We start from the raw sequence: 24,552 nt of genomic DNA on the forward strand, positions 1-24,552 counted from the left end.
AGATATAATTGTGGTTATAAAGTAGACGTACCATGAGTCCTGTGACCTTTAGTGACACCAGTGTAGACTTAAATGCATCAAGAGCATATGTTCCATCTGTTTTGTTTTGAATTTGTTTCTTGACTAATTTTACATCACTGAAGGCTACCATGCATGATGGAATCTGCAGGTTACGATGAATGGGTGAATGAAGAAATTTAAAAATTAATTCTTTCAGTGTTCAGGTGATCAGAAAGGCTGATCTCCCAAAAATTCAGTTTTTTTAACAAGAATATAGAAATGGTATTCTGTAGTAATGAATTAGGTATTAATTTTCTGGAGGGTTGAGATACAGTACAGAACCTTGAAGTGAAACAAAGAAATACAAAAATGTTGTAAATGTAATTGTAAGAATTCTTTAGAATTATGCACTCTCAAATAGATATAATTTTTGACATTGTGAATCTGATTAATGAAGTGTTAGACATAAGTAATAACTTGTCTGTGAGGTGATAACGAAGAAGACAATTTCATTATTCCGTAAAACTTGGAAAATTTTGGGGAAAAGCTCACACTGCAGCAACCAGATTGATGTGTATAATACATTATACCAACTTCAGATTGAACAGGTTGCTGCATGAGTTCTGTCTGCTTTGATTGCTGTTAATGTATACAAATTTTAAAAGAAAAGTCTCATGAATATAAACTGAAAGGAAGCATAGAGCACCTGGAATTTCACTATGAGACCGATGGGTTGGCTTGTATTTCAGGAGGCGGTGAACCCATTGTTCTTCTTAGAAACAAAAATAGAGACAGTACTTACAGTTTTTGGAATCACACCATCTGTATTCAGATTGGGAAACGGGAAGTAATAGGTTATGTTGGAGTTCCGAGAGGTGGCAGTACATTCAGAACCCAGATTAAGACAAACCAACCTTCTACTTGGTGAAACATTTTTGTTCAGATTTGCCCCTTTTTGTCCTCAGACACTGTGGCCATCTGTTAACATGGTTTCCTGCTGACCAACCCTTGCACTCCCCTCTCCTCTTTTCTACCCTGAAGAAGGAGCCTGTGGCTCTAAAAGCTAGGAGTGCAGTTGTTCTTTTTATGGATGTCTGTCAGAAGTGCTGGGAGTTACCTTTCAATGATATTGATATCTTTGGAGTACACAGGGCAGTTTTCAAATGATGTACTCACCTTCTAGTTGGTCACTCACCAGTTGAGAGCTCAACTTTCGTGGGACAAGAACTGTTATCCATAAAAAAAAATGAAGGAGTAAGCAGAGGCACCAATATATTACAGAAAAAGTGTTGGAAACTTTTACCCATGTATTTCTGAGTTGTGAAATATCCATTTTGTGTAATGCAAGAGTTCAGATATCGGACAGTGCTGATTTTTGCGTACTTTGTAATTCCACCACTACAATATTGGAACAAGTGAAACAAAGGTGGTGATGCTTCTTCTCTTAATCTTTCCCTAGTTGTTGATCAGGCTTGGAATTAAATACCAACTGACCATAGGACTTTGCACAGCTCATTTTGTATCCTACGATCCATTATGTTTTTCGAAACAATGTTTTCAGTCTTTTGAGCACCATGTTGATAATATGACATCTATCAGATAGTACATAAAGCCACAATATCTATGATCACAAGTATTTGTTTTATTCAGTGACCAGTGTCAATCACAATGATTGTCTTCAGATTGATGTAAAGTAATTACATATTTATGAATAATAGTATTGTGCTAAGTTACCAATACTACAAGTAATAGTGTGATTCACATTTTCTGAGGTGGAACTATCAACATACCTGCGTCCTTGAAGTTAATGAAAGAGGCTGTCCTTGAAGTTAATGAAAGAGGCAAGTAAAATATACAGCCATAATTGGCATTTCACATAGTGTAAAACATGATAAAATTATGGTAAACACTGAAGGCCTGTTTGGGCCATCATCAGCACATTGTGCTTACAGCTGCAGTACAAATAGGTGAGGAGGCTTAGCTACTGGGTGCCACTGACCATAAGCACTGTTTACAATGGCGTGTTTCAAAGTCAGGGATATGATCTTTAACATTCTAGAGAAAATAAAATAGAATAAGTTGAAAACTATTGTATAAACATAGGTCCACAGTAAAATGTTATTTAAAATTGTAAATGATAACTTGTAAATAGGTGCCTGCGACGTACCCAGTACACAGTAAAGTTAATTGAAAGCAGCATCTCAAAACACAAAAAATGCCACATTGGGTTTGCAAAAATAGTGCCAAGAAAGCATGAGCGGTGCAGAGCCAGGGCAGAAAACAGATGGACAGAGTCATAACATCATGAAATGCAAGAGCAACAACAGCCTGTAATACAGCGATGAAAAATAGGTGTTCAGTGTAAATTTTCTTTATTGATTCATATGTTTCGTCACATGGCATGAGGCAACAGTTTGTTGCAAAAGCTTGAATTTTGTGTGTATGTTTGTGTTTGTTTGTGTGTCTGTCGACCTGCCAGCACTTTCATTTGGTAAGTCACATCATCTTTGTTTTTAGATATATATTTCCTATGTGGAATGTTTCCCTCTATTATAACTATATATATATATATATATATATATGTGCCTCTTTTGTTAACTTCAAGTGCACAAGTATGTTTTTTTAGTTCCTCCTTAGACTGTATGAATCACACTACTATTTGTGTTGACAATACGGAAAGGATGTTGAGTTGCAGGCAGGCACAACAAAAAGACTGCTAAACAAGTAAGCTTTTCGCCAAAAGGCCTTCTTCTGAAGTAGACACCCCCCTCCCACTCCTGCTCTCTCTCTCTCTCTCTCTCTCTCTCTCTCTCTCTCTCTCTCACACACACACACACACACACACACACACACACAGCTGCAGTCTAGATCAGGGACAGCGGCAGTCAGAGCTGTACTTATCTATTACTCGTAAGTCGGCAATGCGTCAGTTTCGCATAAGCCAGTGGGATGTTTCTGTGACATAAACAATGAGAGACAAGAATAGAGGCATTGTATATCTAGTGGTATAATTGATTTTATTTATCTAGCGTATGGCATTTAAGTACATTTCAGCACTGGATCAATTATTCTACATTACATATATTCACAGACAAACATCTAGTCCTTGTACATATTCAATGGATTTTTGGGATGCCATGAGGAATTCTTCAAAGTCCCCACTGAATGCTGTGGCACTGCATTCATCTCTGATGTGTTGGATGGTCTGCTTAGGCGCATTGCAGTTGCATGCTGGTGAAGACAGCAGTCCCCATTTAAAGAGTGAGTCAGCACATCTTCCACGCTTGGTTCTTAGTCGGTTCAGAGTTGACCAGATCTTGTGGGGCTGATCAAACCCAGGAAATGCGTCAGTAATACAAGGCATTAAATGGCAAGTTGTTTTTGGAGCCATTCTCTTCTCCAAGAGTTGATGTCAGTCCCAGTGAGGCTGTCGAGAGCAAGAGGAGGATGTCTTGAATGAAGCCTCTTGATACTCAGATCAGGTATATTGATGTGTACCGGTAGTTCAGGGTTTGCTTCGATCATGTTGTATTCCCTGACCAAGGCTGCTTCTTGTCGTATTTTAGTGATGTAATGGAAACTACTGTCTTCTTTACTGTTTTTCAATGTGTTAGTTAATTTCAAGTGACATCATCTGTTGAAGCATGTCTTATAGATCAGTTGCAGGGACACGGAAATATATCAGATGTCGTGGTAAAATAACTACACAGTCAATCTGCATGAGGATACTGGGTAACTTGACCAATCTTTATTCACCTGCCTTCTCCTGTGATTTAATTCAAAAACATTGATCCACCTACCTTCTCCTACAATTTATTTAAAAAACATTGGTCCACCTACCTCCTCCCATGATTTAATTAAGAGAACATTGATCTACTTACTTAATGTGCTTTGCAGATAGTTTGCGTAGCAACATGGAGCAGAGAAATATTTTGCTGCTTGCAGATACTAGACAAATTCAGTAGGTGCGACTCAAACAAGGAGCAGTTAAATTTATAATCCTCGTTGACAGCAATGTTCCCCCCTGTCTCCCAAGTGTATTACTCAATACATGTCATCTGGCTGCTGCTGTTTCAGGGGCCATATAATGTAAAGAGCTGACACTTCTTTCGCTCCCGTCATACCTCCCAGCAATTATGCAAACACAACTCACACACACAAATGACCACTGTTGCTGGCCACCTAATATTGTAATGTTGATAACTCATCATAATTCTGGTATTCATAAATATCCACATTCTTCAATCAGAAGATGATCATTACAATTAAAACTGGTCATTAAATAAAGCAAATACTTGCAGCCATAGACTGTTTTGATTTTTACTTATTGTGAAATGTTGGATTGCTGTTATCTTCAAAAATACCATGTTACCTATCATCAGTATGCAGCACTGTCAACCTGCTTGTAGAGAGATTACTTTCCATGAAAACTATTATGGAGTGTTTGAGTTAACTTTTTTTTGTCTTATTGCTGTTCACTAGGTTTGCAGCAGCTAAGTTGTGTTCTTGGCTTATTCTGATGCATAGTGAGCAAGAAGTAAGTATTGCTTATTTCTGTAGTCACTCCTGGATAGACATGAATTGATCTTCTTTGAATACCACCCATCCCACACCCCAATGTTTGGAAGTGAGTTTAATTGTGAAATTAGTGTAATGGGGCATTCCAATGGCATTTGTTATGTTACACTATGACCGGTCAGCTTCTGCCTTAACCAGTGGCTCACCTTACCAAAATGCCTGGTAATTGGCATCACTGAGCCACTGTACCACCTTTAGTTGTATTAAAATAAATACTAGCACTGAACACTCGTGACTTTTGAAGAAGCTCCAGTACTTCAGACACGCACCACTTATAACTGTGGTGTCTAGCTGATCTACTAGGTAAGTGAAAGATCTTTACTTACCTTTCCTGTAGTAATACTGTTGGCTTATATCGCCCTGATCAAAACATGAAACTTTCTCCATGATGTACTGGATTACCTTTACCACTCACCTATTTCTTTTGAACAACGTGTTTTTAAATGTGTAACCCAATCATCATATATCTCTCTCTCTCTCTCTCTCTCTCTCTCTGTGTGTGTGTGTGTGTGTGTGTGTGTGTGTGTGCGCGCGCGCGCGTGCGTGTGTGCGTGTGTGTGTGTGTAAAAGATTAACGTATGTCATCAACTTAAGAATCATCTAAGGACATTGCTACTTTTGTTAACTAATTTACACAATACATGTAATAATATGTTACCTTGCATATCGTCAGTTTAATGCAGACTAATTGACCATATGACAGTACAGTTTTGTCTAGAATTACACTAAACCACTGTCTGGTTAGATAGTTGTTTACAGGTGCCAACATTCTCAGATTTCATTGTTTCAGAATGTACACAACAACTTGGATAAGCCACCATTCAGTGGAGACCAGGTTTACCAACTTCGAGCACAGATAGCAGCCTATAGGCTGTTAGCACGTAACATGCCACTTACTGGACACTTGTCAGCTGCTATACAGGGTGTTCGGCAAGGAGGATTTCCTGTGCCTGATACAGGTTTGATTAGAAAACATATAAGTTGGCAATATTAAAAAAGATGCCATCTACTTATAAGTTACATATATTGCCTTACATTATGATATTTATTGTGGATTAAAATTTTTGTTGTTATTGATCATATTAATTGATGTATCAGTTAATCTTGCCGAATTAGAAAAGTACTTGGATACTATTTTCCACAATTCTCAAATTTTATACAATACTAGCACAAAATTTCAAATCAGTTTATCTTATTCAAATTAGTTATTAGAAAAGTTGTTGCTGTAGTAGGAAATTAATTGCTATTGACTGTGTTAATACATTGGCTGATGTTTGCTGTTTACGATAAGAGTACTTTTTTGCCTTTACTGCAGCCATTTCTGTTGTTTCCTGCATCAATGTAATATTTATAATGGCTGAATTTTGTGCGTTTTGGGTCTTTCCCTAAAAGATGAAGTGCTAAATATTCAAGACACAGGCCAAGCCTTCCACAGTTGAGTTACTAGTAAAATTCATTCCAAAAAATAAATGCTGCACATAGTTTCATTTTAAAATATCTCACTTTTTGGAGTGCTTTGTTTACGTGGTGTGCTAAAAATTAGTGGCTTCGTAGGTGTATCGTTCTCCTCTCATAGTGCCATAGTCACACTATCTTTTAACTAATTATCGGTATCCTAGATGAACTTGAAATATCTAGTAACATTTTAATTTCCATCACCATTATTATGTAATGACCACTCTGTAGTACTTCAAACAGTAGGAATTTTATTTTATACAATAAATAAACATAAAACAAGAAATATATTTCAATTTGTTTGAAAATTAGTATGAAAAGATTGTAAAATGAATGTGGCATTTACTGCTAACTTATTGTGTGTTTACTGTTTGGTATTTCCTAAATGTGTTCTTTAGCAGACACAACTTATTACAAATTTGGGACATCTCTTAAAAGTGTCAGTGCCTTTCTTTTCATTGTTCTTGTTACTGTTATGGGATTTAATAAGTTGCTGCCTAAAGTAGAACAAACAAGTAAGATCATTAACAATCATATGCAGATTCCTGTGTGTGTGTGTGTGTGTGTGTGTGTGTGTGTGTGTGTGTGTGTCCCTCCCCTCAGATTCTGGGATCTCTAAATCTACGTCTACATTGATACTCCGCAGTCCACCTTATGGTGCTTGGCAGAGGGGGTACCCAGTACCGCTCCTAGTCATTTCCTTTCCTGTCCTCCTCACAAATAGAACAAGGAAAAAATGACTATCTATATACCTCCATATGAGCCATAATTTCTCATATTCTATTTTTGTGGTCCTTATGTGGAACGTATGTTGCTGACAACAGAATCGTTCTGCCTTCAGCTTCAAATGACGGCATCTAAATTTTCTCAATAATGTTCCTCGAAAAAGATGTCACCTTCCTTCCAGGGATTCCCATTCGAGTTCCGAAAGCTTCTGTAACACTTACGTGTTGTTCAAACCTACCAGTAACAAATCTAGCAGCCTGCCTCTGAATTGATTCGATGTCTTCCTTTAATTTGACCTCATACAGACCTCAAACACTCTAGCTGTACTCAAGAAGAGGTCGCTCTAGCAACCTATGAGTGGTTTTCTGTACAGATGAACCACACTTTCTATAAATTCTCCCAATAAACTGAAGTCTACCATTTGCCTTTCCTACCAAAATCCTCATGTTTTTGTTCTATTTCATATTGCTTTGCAACATTACACCCAGATTTTTAAACAATGTGACTGTGTCAAGCAGGACACTACTAATGATGTACCTGAATATTAGAAGTTTAAAATTATAAAGAATGTAGCAACCAGTCGTGGAAACATAATTTATTTATCTTCTTGCAAATCGATTTCAACTGATATCAGTCATCATCGGTGCTAAAACAAATACAAGACACAGGGCATAAACAACAACTGCTTTAACAAACAAAAAAATTGACAATAAAACATAGTTACATCAATGACAATATATACAGATGTCTGAAATTAAAATTCAAAGTCATAACATACCATTTTTCTAACCGACACATGCCATAAGTAGAAGTACTGTCCTTGGCGGATTTCTATCATGAAGTGACACATCATAGGTCAACACTACAACAAGACAACATGAGGTGGCGCCGACCTACCAATAAGTGCCCTCTACATAAAATAAAAAAAGTGTTATAAAATACAAGCAATAAGAAATATCACATTACAAAAAAATTATACAGTGATGGTCATTGATGATACCAATTTAAACAATTATAATTGAAAATGTCTGAACATTGTTTGTCAGATGATAATAACAAAATAAATATATACATCAAAATACAATCGTCAAAATTGTAAGAAGAGATAAACTTGCTAAAAATGATTCCATTCACACAAATTTAGGAAATGAAACTCATTTGTCATAATGACGAAACCGAATAATGGTATCAATGGCCGTCTGCCGTTCTACATATGAACTACAAGTGCATCAAAAAGCACGTTTATGTTACTTTCAATAGATGACACTATGTTACTTAATGCACAAATCCAAAGTTGACAGAGTTCAGGTAAAAAATACAGTACGAGATAAACAAACGAATTACTTAAATAGTACAATTAAGCAAGTGTTGCGCGTATGAAGAATTATATATGTGGATAACGATTTTAGATCTACCATGCAAACTATAGCCTCATAAACAAATGTACCATGCGCTCTTATGCATGTCATGAGTATGGTGGTAACCGATACAAGGCTTGCCATATCACTGCCAACCTCCAGCGATAAAATAGGTGCTCAAAAGTCAATCACAAACAACAAGAGCAGCATACTCAAAAGATGTAAAACCAACTCGAAACACCAAAAACCATTTACCATCCAACAATGCAATTGCCAATTTTCGCACCTAAACTGAGGTTGGCAGTGATATGGCAATCCTTGTATAGATTACCACCATACTTATGAGACACATAAGGGCACATGGTACATTATTTCATGAGGCTATACTTTGCATAGTAGATCTAAAGTCGTTATCCACTTATATGATTCTTTATATGCGCAACACATTGTTAATCGCATTATTTAAGTAATACGATTGTTTATTTGTACTATAATTTTTACCTGAACTCTGTCAACTTTGGATTTGTGCATTCAGTAACATAGCATCGCCTATTGGAAGTAACATAAATGTGCCTGTTGATGCACTTGTAGTTCATATGTAGAACGGCAGATGGCCATTGATACCAGTATTCGGTTTTGTAATTATGACTAATAAGTTTCATTCCTAAATTTGTGTGAATGGAATCATATTTTTAGTGAGTTTATCTCTTCTTACAATTTTGACGATTGTAGTTTTGATGTATATATTTAATTTGTTATTATCATCTGACCAACAATGTTCAGACATTTTTTGCATGCGTTCTATTTAGCGACGAAGCATCATTCACCAACAGCGGTAACATCAACCGGCATAGTATGCACTAGTGGGCCACGGAAAATCAACGATGGCTGTGACAAGTGGAACATCAGCGACCTTGGCGGGTTAATGTATGGTGCGGGATTATGGGAGGAAGGATAATTGGCCCCCATTTTATCGATGGCAATATAAATGGTGCAATGTATGCTGATTTCCTACGCAATGTTCTACCGATGTTACTACAAGATGTTTCACTGCATGACAGAATGTCGATGTGCTTCCAACATGATGGATGTCTGGCACATAGCTTGCATGCTGTTGAAGCAGTATTGAGTAGCATATTTCATGACAAGTGGATTGGTCATCGAAGCACCATACCATGGCCCGCATGTTCACCGAATCTGACGTCCTCGGATTTCTTTCTGTGGGGAAAGTTGAAGGATATTTGCTATCGTGATCCACCGACAACGCCTGACAACATGCATCAGCGCATTGTCAATGCATATGCGAACATTACAGAAGGCGAACTACTCACTGTTGATAGGAATGTCGTTACACATATTGCCAAATGCATTGAGGTTGATGGATATCATTTTGAGCATTTATTGCATTAATATGGTATTTGCAGGTAATCAAGCTGTAACAGCATGCATTCTCAGAAGTGATAAGTTCACAAAGGTTCATGTATCACATTGGAACAACCGAAATAATATGTTCAAACGTACCTACGTTCTGTATTTTAATTTAAAAAACCTACCTGTTACCAACTGTTTGTCTAAAACTGTGAGCCATATGATTGTGACTCTTACAGCACCATCTATCACAAAGTGAAAAAAGTGGTCCAACTAAAACATTCATATTTCTTTACGTACTACACGAATATGTAATAAAAAATGGGGGTTCCTATTTTTAAAAAATGCTGTTGATATCCGTTTGACCTATGGCAGTGCCATCTAGCGGGCCAGCCATGGCGCCATCTGGTTTCCCCCTTCAAGCTAGACAAGTTTCGTTCTTTGTAGTTTTTTCATTTGACGCTTATTTTGTGAGATATTTGGCCCGGTCGCAATCAGTGGACCACCCTGTATATTGGAATTGATGTAACTATGTTTTATTGTCAATTCTTTTGTTTTTTAATCAGTTGTTTATGCCCTGTCTCTTGTATTTGTTTTTGCACCGATGATGACTGATATCAGTTGAAATCAATTTGCAAGAAGATAAATAAATTATGTTTCCGCAATTGGTTGCTACATTCTTTATAATTTTATATTCCATGGTCGCTGCACAGAAAGGGAACCTTATGGAGACCAACATCCGTTTTGTTTTTCCTACTTATCCACATTAACTTACAGAAATTTTGTCTAAGTCATCTTGTAACTTCTTACAGTCACTCAACTCTGACATCTTATTGCACACCACAGCAACATCAGCAAACAACCACAGATTGCTGCCCACCATGTCTGCCATATCATTTATGTATATAGAGAACAGTAGTGGTCCTATCACACTTTCCTGGAGCACTCATGATGATACTCTTGTCAGGAACACACATGACGATACTCTTGTCTCTGATAACCACTCACCATCGAGGATGACGTGATGGATTCTGTAACTCAAGAAGTCTTTGACCCACTCACATATGTATGAACCTATTCCGTATGCTTGTATCTCCTGTAACAGCCTGCAGTGAGGCACTGTGTCACACCTTTTCCGGAACTCCAGAAACATGGAATCTGCCTGTTGCCCTTCATCCATAGTTTGCAGTATACCAGACAAAAGATGAAGCTGAGTTTCACATGAGCAGTACTTAACCATCCTGACTGGTGGTCATTAGCTTGCCGGTATGAAGAAAATGTATTGTATTCTAACTGAGAATATGTTCAATATAATGGAGGAAACATTCCACGTTGGATATGAGAATATGTTCAAGTATTCTGCAGCAAACCGATGTTAGTGATATTGGCCTGTAATGTAGTGGGTCCGTTCTTTTGCCATTCTTATAAAAAGGATTTACCTTTGCCTTTTTCCAGTCACTTGGGACTTTGCGCTGTGAGATTCACAATAAAGGCAAGCTAAGCAAGGAGCCAATGCCATAGAGTACCCTTTGAAGCACTTAGGAGTATAGAGAGTAACTACAGTGTGCATTTCATTACTCTTTGGCTGTTCATACTTTATTGAATTATTCATACAAAATAAATGTTTTTCACATTAGTGTTTTTGTTCCATTTGCTAATCTGTAGTCACATATCTTACACTCTCAGGCATGGCTGCGTGCACCCCCAGGACACAGTCGATCTCCTCAGCCACAGCATCAATACCTGCAACAGGAACAGCTGCTACGGGAACGACACCTTCATCAGCACACACTTCTGCATCAGCTCCGACAGGAGCCTCTTCTGCTTCAACACCAAATGCTCCTCGTGCTGCTGCCACTGGCCAGTCACTTCCTCATCAGAACCGTGTGACTCCTGTCAGCAAACCAGTTGGCATAGATCCTCTTGTGCTGCTTAATGAGCGGGAAAACAGGCTAGTAGTATATTTTTTTATATGTGTGCTGTTATTTATTAATTAACTAATATCGAAATAATTGATAAGATAATAGCCTAGTTAATCAGTTATTCACAAGTGTATTAAGTCTTTTTTTATTTATTAATTATTTTGCGATCAGATTGTACTTAGAAAAATATGTATATTATCTGTTTGTGTCAGATCCTTAACTAGCATTTTATTACTATTTCAGCTTTGGTCAATCTCCAACATTTGTTGTGATCAGCTAAGACATATATTTCCCAGTTGAATTTATTCACAGAAATGAAAAATGGAATCAGTAGGGATAAGTTACAATGGCATGGAATTCAGTCAGTGAAAGTTGTTGACAATTGCTAATCCTTCTGTGTAATGAATACTTTGTGACAGTGGATATTTGTACAGGACTGGGATTTGTTCCAAATCTGCTTATTAAAGTTTGAGTTGGGCCTGAAAGTGACCTAGGTTGCTTAATGGTTCATGTGATTGCTTGCAGTAAGCAAGAGATTTAAGTTCAAATCCTAAATTGGCACAAATTTTTGTTTGGCGCAACATATTCACTCAGGTTCGTGTTAGCATTTACAGAACAATTAAATATCTGTGATTACCTCTGCTGAAAATTTCTATAGGTTTTACGTTTTTTCTTTTTTCAAAAACTACGAGGGGGAATTGGAAAATAAGTTTCCCCTGTTGACTGTGGGCAGAGTTGTGTGATATGGGCAAAAGACCGATACACCATTGGGTACAGGTCAACCGTGATCAAGCATATTGGCGCTGTCGCAGTGCCTGCGCAAAGCGGAGGCCAGCTGCTCAGTCTTTTCATGGAGCTATGGAGAGAAGGTGCATTTTGGAGTCGTCGTCAAAGGCAGAAGTGAGAGCTGTTATCCGCTATGAATGGGCACGTAGAGTATCAGGAACAGAAATTCATAACCACCTTGTTGAGGTGTATGGGTCAAGTGTGATGTCGAGACAAATGGTGCGGAGATGGTGCCAGCAATTCAGTGATGGACATCAGCACATGCAGGACATACCGAGACCTGGACGGATGCGCACGGCCACTACAGATGCAAATGTTCAAAAGCACTCCGTCTGCAGGTAAAGTGCTACTCACCATTTTCTGGACTTTCTGGAGTATGCAACCATCAATGCTGCACGGTACTGTGCTAATCTGTCGAAACTGAAAGAGGTGATTCGGAAAAAGCGGCCTGGCCTTCTCAGATCTGGCGTTCTGCTGTTGGATGACAATGCAAGACCACACACGGCGACAGCAATGCAAAACCATATTGCAACTCTTGGTTGGGAGCGCCTACACCATCCGCCTTGCAGTCCGGATCTCACACCAAGTGGCTTCCATCTGTTTCCTGCTTTGAAGAAGACTCTTGGTGGAAGGCGCTGTGGCAGCAATGCTGACGTCAAACAAGCCATTTAACACTTTTTCCATATTCAGTGCCCTGATTTTTTCCTGGAAGGCTTTTTGAAGCTTATAAAGCGCTATGATAAATGTCTCAATGTACTTTTCCCTTCACACACAACTCTGACCACAGTCGACAGGGGAAACTTATTTTCCAACTCCCCCACGTACTTAATGGTCATTGACTGCTTTGTAAGTCAGATTTCACCTTACAGTGGAGAGACAAGTATTCAGCGTTTATTGTTGTAAATTATACTGCATCATTAATTGTTGATTAACAATGGGTGGTGTATTATGTGACTACATTATATGTTGGCAAATGTTCATAATCAACCAGTTCATCATCTTTTTTGTCTTTCCATGAAGTACCATTCCTTATCATTTTTATGATTTCAACAACAGCTAATGTGACAATCCATGAAGTAGAGTGAATTGTTCACCACCCTCCTATGCAAATGTGCACACATATGGAACTGTGACTTAAATAGCCACAAATAAAATGGCAAAATTTCTAGTTTTACAGATCATACTCAAATCTTTTGAAATAATAAATTAATACTGATATTTAAGCTTTAAACAAATTAAAGCAATAATAAGGTTTTAAGGAACAAGTACAATTGAAATTAGATGATAGATAGCTGGATGCTTGGACAAGTTGAGTATAATCAGATTTGAATGATGTGAGGGCACTGTGAAAGGCAAAATGCCATGAAATAAGAGGAAAAAATAAGACACCAGCAAATTAAAGGGAGAAAAACTGGAAGATGCCTTTGTAGGAAATGGAGGGAAACTATTGAGAGGAATGATAACTAAGTTAAACAATTGGTGAAATATTGGAAGTGAGAGGAGAGAAAAATGGCAGAAAAAAATCAAATCAAGTATATATTCGAAAGCTCAAAATATTCTAAGCCAGATTCATTGTTCAGAGCGAAATGTGAGTTGGACAACATCTTTTCTTCTTGGAAGTTAAGAGGCATTTTGCACTCACAGAGCAGTGTCTGCCACCTTATACATAATCACTATGAAATGTACACTTCTACTGTGTGTACAACACATTGCCAGAATGTGTCGGGGACAATAAAAAGTAGAACTATACACATTTTATGTGCATTTATTTGTATTATCTTCGGAATAGTGTCCATTAGACTAATTCTCATGGTTTATCATTTCATGTATTGATGGAAATAGTTTTTACAGTTGCCAAAAGTAATGCTGCATAATTCGTGCGGAAGGTTTTGTTTTACCTCTCCTATGCCGTGAAAATACTTCCTTCCTTGAGTTCTTTTTATTGTAAGGGCAGGAAAGAGTTACAAGGGGTGAAACCAGGTGGATATGTTGGGTGTGAAGCAATTGTTACTTCTGTTTTCCTCGTCAATCCAAAAAACTGCCTGTCGCTCAGGGCTGTGTGACATAGAGGAGGGAGAGGAGTATTATTATGGTGGAGTAGATTGTCTCAGTGCAGGTAATTATTTTGTACAGTGCCTCATATTTTCCTTTTAGCATTTGAGGGCAATAATATTGGTTAATTGTTGTACCTTGGGCAACGAATTTGTGGTAGACTTATCTCCTTCATGCCTAAAATAAATATCGTGTTAGTTTTTACCTGTTTTGTTTTCTTCGATTGTCGCAGTGAAGCAGCTGCCATCAGCTTGGTTGTTGCTAGGTTTCTGGGTCTTATGTACATGGTTTCCGTTGTTAATATCTGGAATGAGGCACAGAACTTGATGGTAGCATTACTGGATATAAGGCCTATCTGTTATGCAAAACACTGTTTTTTCGTGTGACCCAAAGGTATTTCTGCACCATCATGAGTGGGTTTCATTTATTGAAATTTATGAACTGTGAACATATTTTGAGTGATAGCTTAAGTACAAAAATTAACCCTAAAGAACAATTTTTGGCAAGTTAACACATCACTTTATGTTTGAATAAAATTTTGTTGTACCAAGATATTTCATGTATATATTTGCTATTACTTATGTTTTGTTTTGGCAGATTCATTTTCTTTTGCATTCCTGTAAGTTACTGAAAAGCTCACACAAATAGTACACTTATTTTCAGAATTTTTTTTGTAATCAACTCTTCTCATTTCTCCGAAACACATTGTAAACATTGTCGTGTGTCATATCCCAGTCAGCGTTCAGCAGTTACTCTCAAGTGAATCTCTCTCTCTCTCTCTCTCTGTCTCTGTCTCTGTCCCCCCTCCCCCACACCCAGATGTGTTCGATCGGGTTCAGTCGGCGAGTTGGGGGCTGGCACATCAACTGGAACTAGTCACTCTATTCCTCAAACCACTCCGCCATAATCCAGCTTTCTGACATGGTGCATTATCTTTTTGAAAAATTTGTCTGCCGTCAAGCAACATGGTTGTTGTGAAGGGTTGTACCTGGTCTGCAACCAGTGTACGATACTTTTTAGCCGTCATGGTGCTGTGCACGAGCTCTACTGGGCCCATGGATGCCTACGTGAATCTTCCCCAGAGAATAAAGGAGCCACTGCCAGCTTGTCTCTGTCCCACAGTACAGGTATCGAGGAGCTGTTTCCCTTGAAGATGACAGATTTGCCCCCTCCCATCAGCATGATGAAGAAGTTATTGGGATTCATCAGACTACGCAACGCTCTGGACTGCGCCACCATCCAGGGCCAATGGTCATGTGCCCTCTCAAGTCGTAGTTGCCTATTTTGTGGTGTTAACATTGGCACATGCATGCGTCGTCGGCTGCAGGGGTCCATTGTTAGGTGTGTTCGGTGCTCTGTGGGTTCGGACACTCTTGTACTTTATACAGCATTAAAGTCTGATGCTAGTTCCACCACAGTTCGCTGCCTGTCCTGTTTTACCAGTCTGCCCAGCTAACGACATCCGACATCTGTAATGAGGGGTGGGTCATTCTACACCATCCGACATCTCTAATGAGGAGCAGCTGCCCAGTCCCATGATGTCTGGATGTGGTTTCACCACATGTTGAAGACACTCAGCACAGTGTTACTCAAGCACACAAAAATGCTCGTGCCGAGCCTCTGGACCATCACAATCTCCCTTTGGTCAAACTTAGGTAGATTGCACACTTTCCCCATTCTACACATGTACAGCATGCTTATTGATACTACTTGCACCATATGTTGTTGTCTGACTAGCAGTTACTCCTCGCCAGATGATGCCTGTATCACTTGGATGGGTTTCTATCAGTGGTATGTTGGTGGTCAAAATGTTCTGATTGATCTCTCAAGACAGAGACCAACCAAGGTGACAGACTGATTAAGACACTGGAGATGTATTTGACAGGAATGTACTTCAAATCCCTGTCCAGCCATCTTTTGGTATTGGTTTCAGAAAAGCATTGGCTGCTGATTACTTTGTACTGTTACATTTCTGGCTATTAAAACTGCAAAACCAGAGAGGATAGCTAATAATGAAATTTTACTTATATACATATACAGTATAGTATGATTCAGTTTGTAGGTACGGGTTTGTCATTCTGAGCTGCTTCATCTCGATACCAGAATTCATTGATCAAAGCTGCTGGTGAATTGCAGTGTGCCAGTCTCTCAGCAACCCATGATCAGATATTTTCTGTGGATGAGAGATCTGGATAATGTGCTGGACATGGCAATAGCAGAACACCCTTTGCTTCGAGGTAGGTCCAGTACAGCCAACATGCAGTATCCTGTTGAAAGATAACATCAAAGAGACCTTGAAGTTACGGCATAGCTGCTGGCCTTAAGGGGGGTAGAATGTCAAATGGACAGACTTGAAGCTGGAGAGGCACCACAGGACATTTTAATTTCCACTGTCTATACTTCTACAAATAAATTCATAAAACTTTGTCACCATGACCAGGAAGGATTCAGGATACTCAGAACAGTGGAAGTTCAAAAACATAACAAAGTAATTTTTTTACATGTGAAATTTTATCATTTTTTACTTACTATTGGCTTCATTTGTTGCTATAGGTACACTTTTCTTCATAAGTAAGAGAAATCTTCGATGAATTTTGCACTATTTGTTAAACACCAACTCCTTAATGCAAATTTTCCAAATCTATTAAAAACTGTGTTAAAAATTGAGATAGTTAACTATAAAATTTGAGTTTTTTCTAAACATGAAGTTTAAAATGTAATAGCTCATTCTTTTTTCATAAATTAAATAAATTCTAGAGTTTCATGCACTCGTAAGTATGGTTTGTATGTCGTTCAAAATTCATCGAAGACTCTCTCTTACTGATAAAGAAAACTATACCTACAGCAAGAAATGTATCCAATAGTAAGTGAAAAAATGATGAAATTTCATATATATATATATATATATATATATATATATATATATATATATATATATATATATATAAATTATTTTGTTATGTTTTTGAACTTCCATTGCTATGAGTGTGACTCCTGAACTCTTCCTGGTCATGCTGACAAAGTTTTATGAATTTATCTGTAAAAGTATAGACAGTGGAAATTAAAATGTCCTGTGGTGCCTCTCCTGCTCCAAGTTGCCCATTTGACATCCCCCCCCCCCAAACACTTTAGCGAGCACATTTTTTGTAACAACTCAGTGAAGGCAATTTGTTTGCTATCCTATTAGAAATGTGATCGACTGTATTTATTTTTTGATAATTTCATTTTTGTAATGTAGGACAAAAAACTATGGTGGTACATATATCACCAGGGCATCTTGTGAGGTATTAAAACTGGTGGTAAATGGATTTCCCACATCCCTTTTGTGTGCTGTTACATGTTGTCAATATTTGCTACCGGTGTTAGAGTTTACTTACCAAATGTGAAAACAGTCCTTGAAACTTTATCACACAATGGTTTGAACTGATACAGCTCATAATAATGTATATTGCAGAAGTGAAGCAATGTGTTCCAACAATAGTAGTGATTCAACGACAAACAGAAACTGATTGTTGTAGCAGTTTTCAAACACCTGGTGCAGTGTACTACTACAAGGTGACAGGCATAGACATAGTTGGTGAAACATATTCCCAAAAGCTTTGGGATACCCCTAAGTTGGTGGTAAGTATGGCAGTTGTAAAATAGCAGTTAAAGCTAGAAATGAGTGCTAGTAGCTGTGTATTAAAATGGCAAAGTCAGCTTCACTTGCAGGGAAGGTTATGGATAGCATTTTATGGTTGTGGAAGAGATTATTCATATTTATTAACTTTCATAGGGTAAAACAGTAACTACATAAAATCAGTGAAAAACAGTCTAGATCGCGATAGTTATTTTATTAAAAGACCGGTTTCAGCCTAGTCTTAGACCATCTTAAGAACAACACTGTGAAAGAGAGAAAACATGCTAGTTACATAAAGAAGTCAGTGACTTAAAAAAATCCATTTATAAAATTGAAGAGTCGTTACCCATCAGATGAAGTTGAATGTGGCTAGAACAGTCAGTTGACCACAGTCATTGAAACTGCTGCTGCTGGCTGCTCAGCATTGTGTTATATAGACCTGATAAGGGTGTGTTTCTGTTATATGACGTCAATGTCAGCCAATAATAATTACGTATTATTTAAAAATGCACTTTATATAAAAGTGATTAATTATAAAAAGTAGTGCCTATAGGACAGAACAAAATCTTAAAAATAGTGAGTAATGTAATAAGATTACTTAAAAAGTCTTTCTCTTATTTCTTGTAGTCCCATCTGGTGGAAATAATTTATTCAACTGCATAATTACCATGGATAATAATTATTTTGCATTAATCCATTGTTTATTCTATATACACATTCCGTTGATTAAATAGCAGATGCTATGGATATTTAATACTAGTTAAATAAATTATTCCCACCAGATGGTACTACAAGAAATAAGAGAAAGACTTCTTAATTTATCTTATTACATTACTCACTACTTTTTACATTCTGTTTTGTCATATAGGTACTACTTTTTATAATTATTCACTTTTAGATAAACTGCATCTTCAGGTGATGTGTCATTTATGTAAATTGTTCCTCATTGACTGACATTGATGTCATATAGCACAAACATGCCCTCATCAGATCTATATAGAACAATGCTGAGCAGCCAGCAGCAGAAGTTTCAATGACTGAGGTCAACTGACTGTTCTAGCCATCATCAACTTCATCTGATGGGTAATGACTCTTTAATTTTAATGAGTATAAATGACTTTATTTTAAGTCACTGACTTTGTTATGTAACTAGCATGTTTTCTCTTTTTCACAGTGTTGTTTTGAAGATGGCCTAAGACTAGGTCAAAACACGTCGTTTTAATAAAATAACCTTCACAATCTATCCTGTTTTTTTGCTGATTTTATATAGCTTACAAGATCACTGTTTCCCAAAAATATTACCAGAAATTTTTAAACAGTAACTGGTTAATTCCGCGTTGTCTTCTGTACCACCTGGATAAAAAATGTGGGAATAGAGCTGTGGACTGTAATAACAACAACAATAATAATAGTAATTATTATTATTTAAAAATCATGTTTTATTAAGACTGTATCTTTTTACAACACTGTATTGGAAATGAGATAATTGAGGGATCCAATGTACAGATCGTTGTCCTCAATCCAAAATCAGTTAGTGCTTGGAAAATGAGAGTCTGTTGAAGAGAATATGACAGTTCTAGATGGGGGTCTGGTGCCCTTTCATAATCACAATTCAGGCATAGGATCCACTCATTGAGAAAAACTGGGCAAGTGCTGTGATCTAAAAGAGGACTATTTAAATGCAAATGTATTTCTTGCACAGAAAACAGTATTTAACTGCCAGTCAAAGACTTTTCATCTTCCCTCCATATTGTAAACTTATGCGGCCTGCATAATTACGGTTTGAGCTATAAGATTTAAAATTTTAAAATTCTGTGAATGTATTAAGCTAATGTGATGATAAGAGCTTATATGTACAAGAAAATAATTGAAGTAGAAAAATAATCTTCATTATCTTTTAACATTTTATGTTATTTATTTAACTTTCATATTACAGATTAGCAGCACGGATAGCTCATAGAATCGAGGAATTAAATAATCTGCCAGCTGTAATGCCTGATGACTTAAGAGTCAAAGCTGAAATTGAGCTCCGTGCACTGCGGCTTCTCAATTTTCAAAGGTCCTTGCGATCTGAGGTAATTGTAATTGAATTGAAATACATATTGCATGCTTATGTGATCTCACCTGAGTAAACATTAAGATGTTCCTGACACTTACGTGGTAGAAGCCGCTCAGCGATTGCTGCAGTGAGTAAAATTTCATCTCTTTCTTGCGACGTACATTGTCTCATGGGGCAATTCACACTGATGCAGATGTTTACCGAGCTGTGCTACAGCAGCACAGTGTTATTTTACATCTTATTACCTTACATTAGAGCTTGACAATGAACTAATTATTTGATTATTGGCCATAAATACTATGGTTTTGAGATTTAAGTGTCCCATTCACAGCTTTTGCATCAAAACACATAATTGCTAGGCTTTTATATCTGGCATCCCTTAGGTCACACTTTGGTGCCTAAGAAATGTGGCTAACTGGTTGAAATTATTTTTAAAGCTCAGAGCAGAGTCATATCTATTTCAAGTAGAGATTAAATATGATAATGGAAAGCCTTAGTGGAATGTAAATAATTTAGGAATAAAGGTAACAACCCACCTAACTGTCAACAGGACTGAAAACTTTCTAGGTTTTGGACAAATCCTTTTTCGAGATAGTATAACAGTAATGGAAATTCCTGGATGGAACAATATGTAAAGTAAGGGAAAAGTAACCACTCACCTACAGTGGATCAATACGTGGAACACAGAAACACATAACAGAAAACAGCATTGACACTAGCTTTCGAGTACTATACTCTGTTCATCATAAAAATAAACCTGATGTAAACATTACACTATGTATTCTTCTGCATTTGCGCGAATCTCACTGGATTTCATTTCACGTGGAGTGGAAGCCGGGCCATGTCCAGTATAATCAAGTATGATCATAAGGATACGTTTTGTGCTGTGTTACGTGCACATAGATAGGGCGATAAAGCAGGACAATAGCTTTAGCAACGCATTTAACTTGGACAGCACTGGCCAGCCAGCTGGACCAATTAACCTGCAATGATGTGAGCAGTTGCACCTCAGACGTAAAAAGAGGTGGGCAGGGAAACAATATAGCTTCAAATGTCATTTGATTTTTAAACAGAATAAAATAATATTCGACGAAACTCAAGCAATACCGTATGCTTCATAGGTGACCAGACGGAAAGCATAACATGTTCTTGTTCTCACCTAACATAGTTTCATAATTAACAAACAAGAGTGATTAAAATTCCCAACTTAGACATAGTGTAATTTTTCAAAGTAAGCAATGTGTGATGCAAAAGCGTACTGCAGGGATTTCACCATATTGTTCGAAACTGAAGGTATTGATTACAGTCTGGTAATCTCTCAGCTCCTTCCTTATCAGAAACTGAGAAATACATTTCATGTGCTATGTAGATAATGAGTTGATCAGCAACAGAATACACATAGCCTCCATGGCACCGCATTTTCTCCTTTCATAATGTGCCGTTCTACACCTCGCCAGCATTTAGCAGTGACATGTGAAAAAGCTGCATGTGTTAGTTCCAGTGCATCTGGCAGCTTAGGCAGTCTTTGTTATTTCTTGCAACAACTCTGTTAACTTGACTCCAGATCAGTTCTGTTGGGTTCATATTGTAATTAATGTTACAATGGCAAATGTAAAAATAAAGCATTTGTATGCTGCACTTGATGCTGTGAAAATGATTGTTTTCGCTTTTCTGTGATAGCTATCACTCTGGTTCGTGTAAGACTACATCCGTGGTATAAAGCAATGGATACACTACAAATAAAAAGTATTTGGTCTTTTATTTTTGTCCTAAAATATTAAATTTTTATGTTTTCTTAATTTATGCAACCTTTATTAACAATCTTTCATAAAATATCAATAATGAAGAATTTGCATTTGGAATGAAGTCAGCAAGTTCACGTGCGGTATGTAATTAGAAAAAAGGAAACATGCATTATTCATAAAATATTATGATGACTTTTACAACTACAGATGTAGGTATTTCAAATCGAATGAAAGAAAAAAGTGTGACGAACCAGTGAACTATGAACTACACCAGAGTAAGAATCAACTGCGCTACTGATTCCACTGTATATAACCAGTGTATGGTTGTATCTCAACTTTATGAAATGCAGTCCTTCAGATAACTTCAAAGCCAATTTTTTCTGTAAATTAGGAAAAACTGTACAAACAACCTATTTCTTGATAATTTTTAACTGTGTTCCACATGGGTGTTTCACTACAGCGCAGAAAACAGCTTTAGTCATTTTTACACGGCGTATTATCAGCTTGACTGTCAGAGCACAACAGTACAGTGACTGTGACTGTGACTGTACACAATTTTTTAAATAAAACTACATAGCTAAAGCGTGATTAAGAAAAATGTTTATGGCTGTTAATACATTAAAATGTCATAAAGTTTCATTTAACATAACTAAGTAATAAGATATCTAATACATAAGTGGGGCCTACTTCCAAGAGTGTAACAACACCAGTGTATATATGCTATGGCTTCTGACTAATCATCATGTTTGTGTTTTCTTACATCAGATTCATTCTTATGATGAACAGAGTATAGCTCTTTTTCTAGTAGTAGTACAGATATTACACACACAGACACTGAAACGCACACTACCATGGCCATGGCAAAACGAATTATTTATACTTGATTAGTGGAAGCAATTGCCTGATACGATGAAGTGGGGAGAGGGTAGCGGGAAAGAAGCATGTCTTTGGATGGATGACTTCTTGGCTGCACCACAAGATGAAAAGAGTACAGAAGGTACAACAAAAAGAGATATAGGGAGAAGTGGGGGGGGGGGGGGATTGAGGATCTAAATCATGTAAAATAATCACATAGTGTCTGAAGTAAGTATAAAACTATTTCTCATGTAGCTGAAACTGGGGCATGAACTTATGTTTTTAGTACTATATCTCTCTGAATTTATGTTGTAAACACATCGACTTGTTTCTTTGAATACGTTTTCAATATTAATTGTCAACTTTTTAAGTTTGCCATTATTATTTCTGATCTAAGTGTAGTGGTTAATAAAAAAGAAAAAAAAATGAAAAGAAAATATTGAAAATGATGGGAAGAAATGGTGAATAAAAAGGGGGTTTTAAAATCGTAAATGACTGTGAAAAAGGGAGAGAATGAAAAGCAAATCGGACTTCGTGTTACAGAAAAGCTATTGGACTTCGTGATTCGGAAAAGCTATTGTTGGGATGGTCCTTGTGGCGTTTTTGAGCAAAAGTTAAACCAATTTCCACTACAAAAATTATTGAAGAAGAACAGAGAATAACAAAATGTAACTGACAGGGGGAAATGGCGTAGCTTAGAGTTAATTCTTTACCATGTTAACATGTCTTCTTGTTTCGTGCGGCGTCCAGGTCTTCAAAAATCTCCTACTTCATTTGTGCGTGAAAAGTCTGCTCCGAAATCTTGCAATAAGTTTCATTGTCCAGGAATTTCTAATGTACACAAAACCGTCTTGATATTAAATGCAATTTATTTTAGTTGTTTATCTCCATCCTCCGAATTTCATAACTTCCACAATGTCTACACATTAATAAGTTTTTTCGTCTTAATCAGATCACGTCTGCATTAAGCTTCCGCTCTCGAGAGACAATAATGAAACGGATAGAAAAACAAGAAAAAGTTACAATTTTAGTATTTTCTCTGCCGTCGAGCGCTCATACCGCTGCGATGGTATAATTTTTATCTGAGGGAACGAGTGTAGCGCGGCGAAATTCAAAGTCCCGCTACATCGCCCCCTCGACTGTCACACTAAAGCATTTAGCGTGGCAGGCTAGCAAACAATACAATAGATATACCTAAATGTCAATATATATACATATTTTCATAGGAAAGGCCACGTGCATTCATAGGGGATAATCTTTGTCAATACTTACTTTCTAAACCTATATACTAAATACAATTGTTACAGTTTTGATCCTTTTTACAAAATTAATATACATTTATTTACATAGTGTGTGTTTGAGCAAGCTGCTCGCCAGCACAGTTAATGTTGTGCGCTTCCAGCGTTGGTTTCCCAATCTCTGGCAGCATGTAGTCTTTGCGCATGCGCAATAGCATCACTGAATTTCGCGTGCAGCAGTTTCAAAATCGCTGTGTTGTGACAGTCTTGCACAGTATTCACTTTCACATAGTGTTCATTACAAGTTGTTATTCCAGCATAAATGGCGTGTTAAGTCCGGTGACACCATAAGATTGAGCGTGTGCGTGATCTGAAGCAATGTCCATGTCTTCTGTTACGACACAACACTCCAGGTCAACATACGCTCGATTTCACGTAAAGCTGCAGGTTTCTTCATCCATGGAATATTATAATGTGTCCTACAATAAGTCTTATGTGGCTTAACATCCATTTTGTAGCTATAACCTCTGATTACACCAGGCCTCTCACTGAAAACTTGTGCATAATCACATAATAATTTGTACAATTCTTCTTGCTGTTGTTTCGTTAAATAGTCAGATTCGACACATTTCTGATACAATAAATCCTGCTCAGTCTCCTGATAGTCTGAATCTTCAAGTGTTAAACTACATACACTAACTATGGTAGGATATACCAATTGAAATTGACTTACTTCGTAATGTTTTTGTCGTGGTTCAATCGTCTTGTTAAGTCCAACATTAATTAGTTGT

At 37.3% G+C, this 24,552-nt stretch overlaps 1 protein-coding gene across 2 annotated transcripts in view; it reads left to right on the forward strand.

Annotated features, from left to right (window-relative positions):
- LOC126474648 (ATP-dependent helicase brm-like) overlaps window positions 1-24,552 on the forward strand; it is a 233,501-nt gene that overhangs the window by 20,283 nt on the left and 188,666 nt on the right. For both annotated transcript variants that reach the window (XM_050102137.1, XM_050102129.1), the window contains exons 4-6: window positions 5,369-5,537; window positions 11,172-11,436; window positions 19,801-19,939. In XM_050102137.1, coding sequence (XP_049958094.1) covers window positions 5,369-5,537; window positions 11,172-11,436; window positions 19,801-19,939 — 573 coding nt within the window. The remainder of the gene's footprint in view (window positions 1-5,368; window positions 5,538-11,171; window positions 11,437-19,800; window positions 19,940-24,552) is intronic.

The sequence above is a fragment of the Schistocerca serialis genome, chromosome 1 (assembly GCF_023864345.2).
Source record: "Schistocerca serialis cubense isolate TAMUIC-IGC-003099 chromosome 1, iqSchSeri2.2, whole genome shotgun sequence".
NCBI classification, from domain to species: Eukaryota; Metazoa; Arthropoda; class Insecta; order Orthoptera; family Acrididae; genus Schistocerca; species Schistocerca serialis.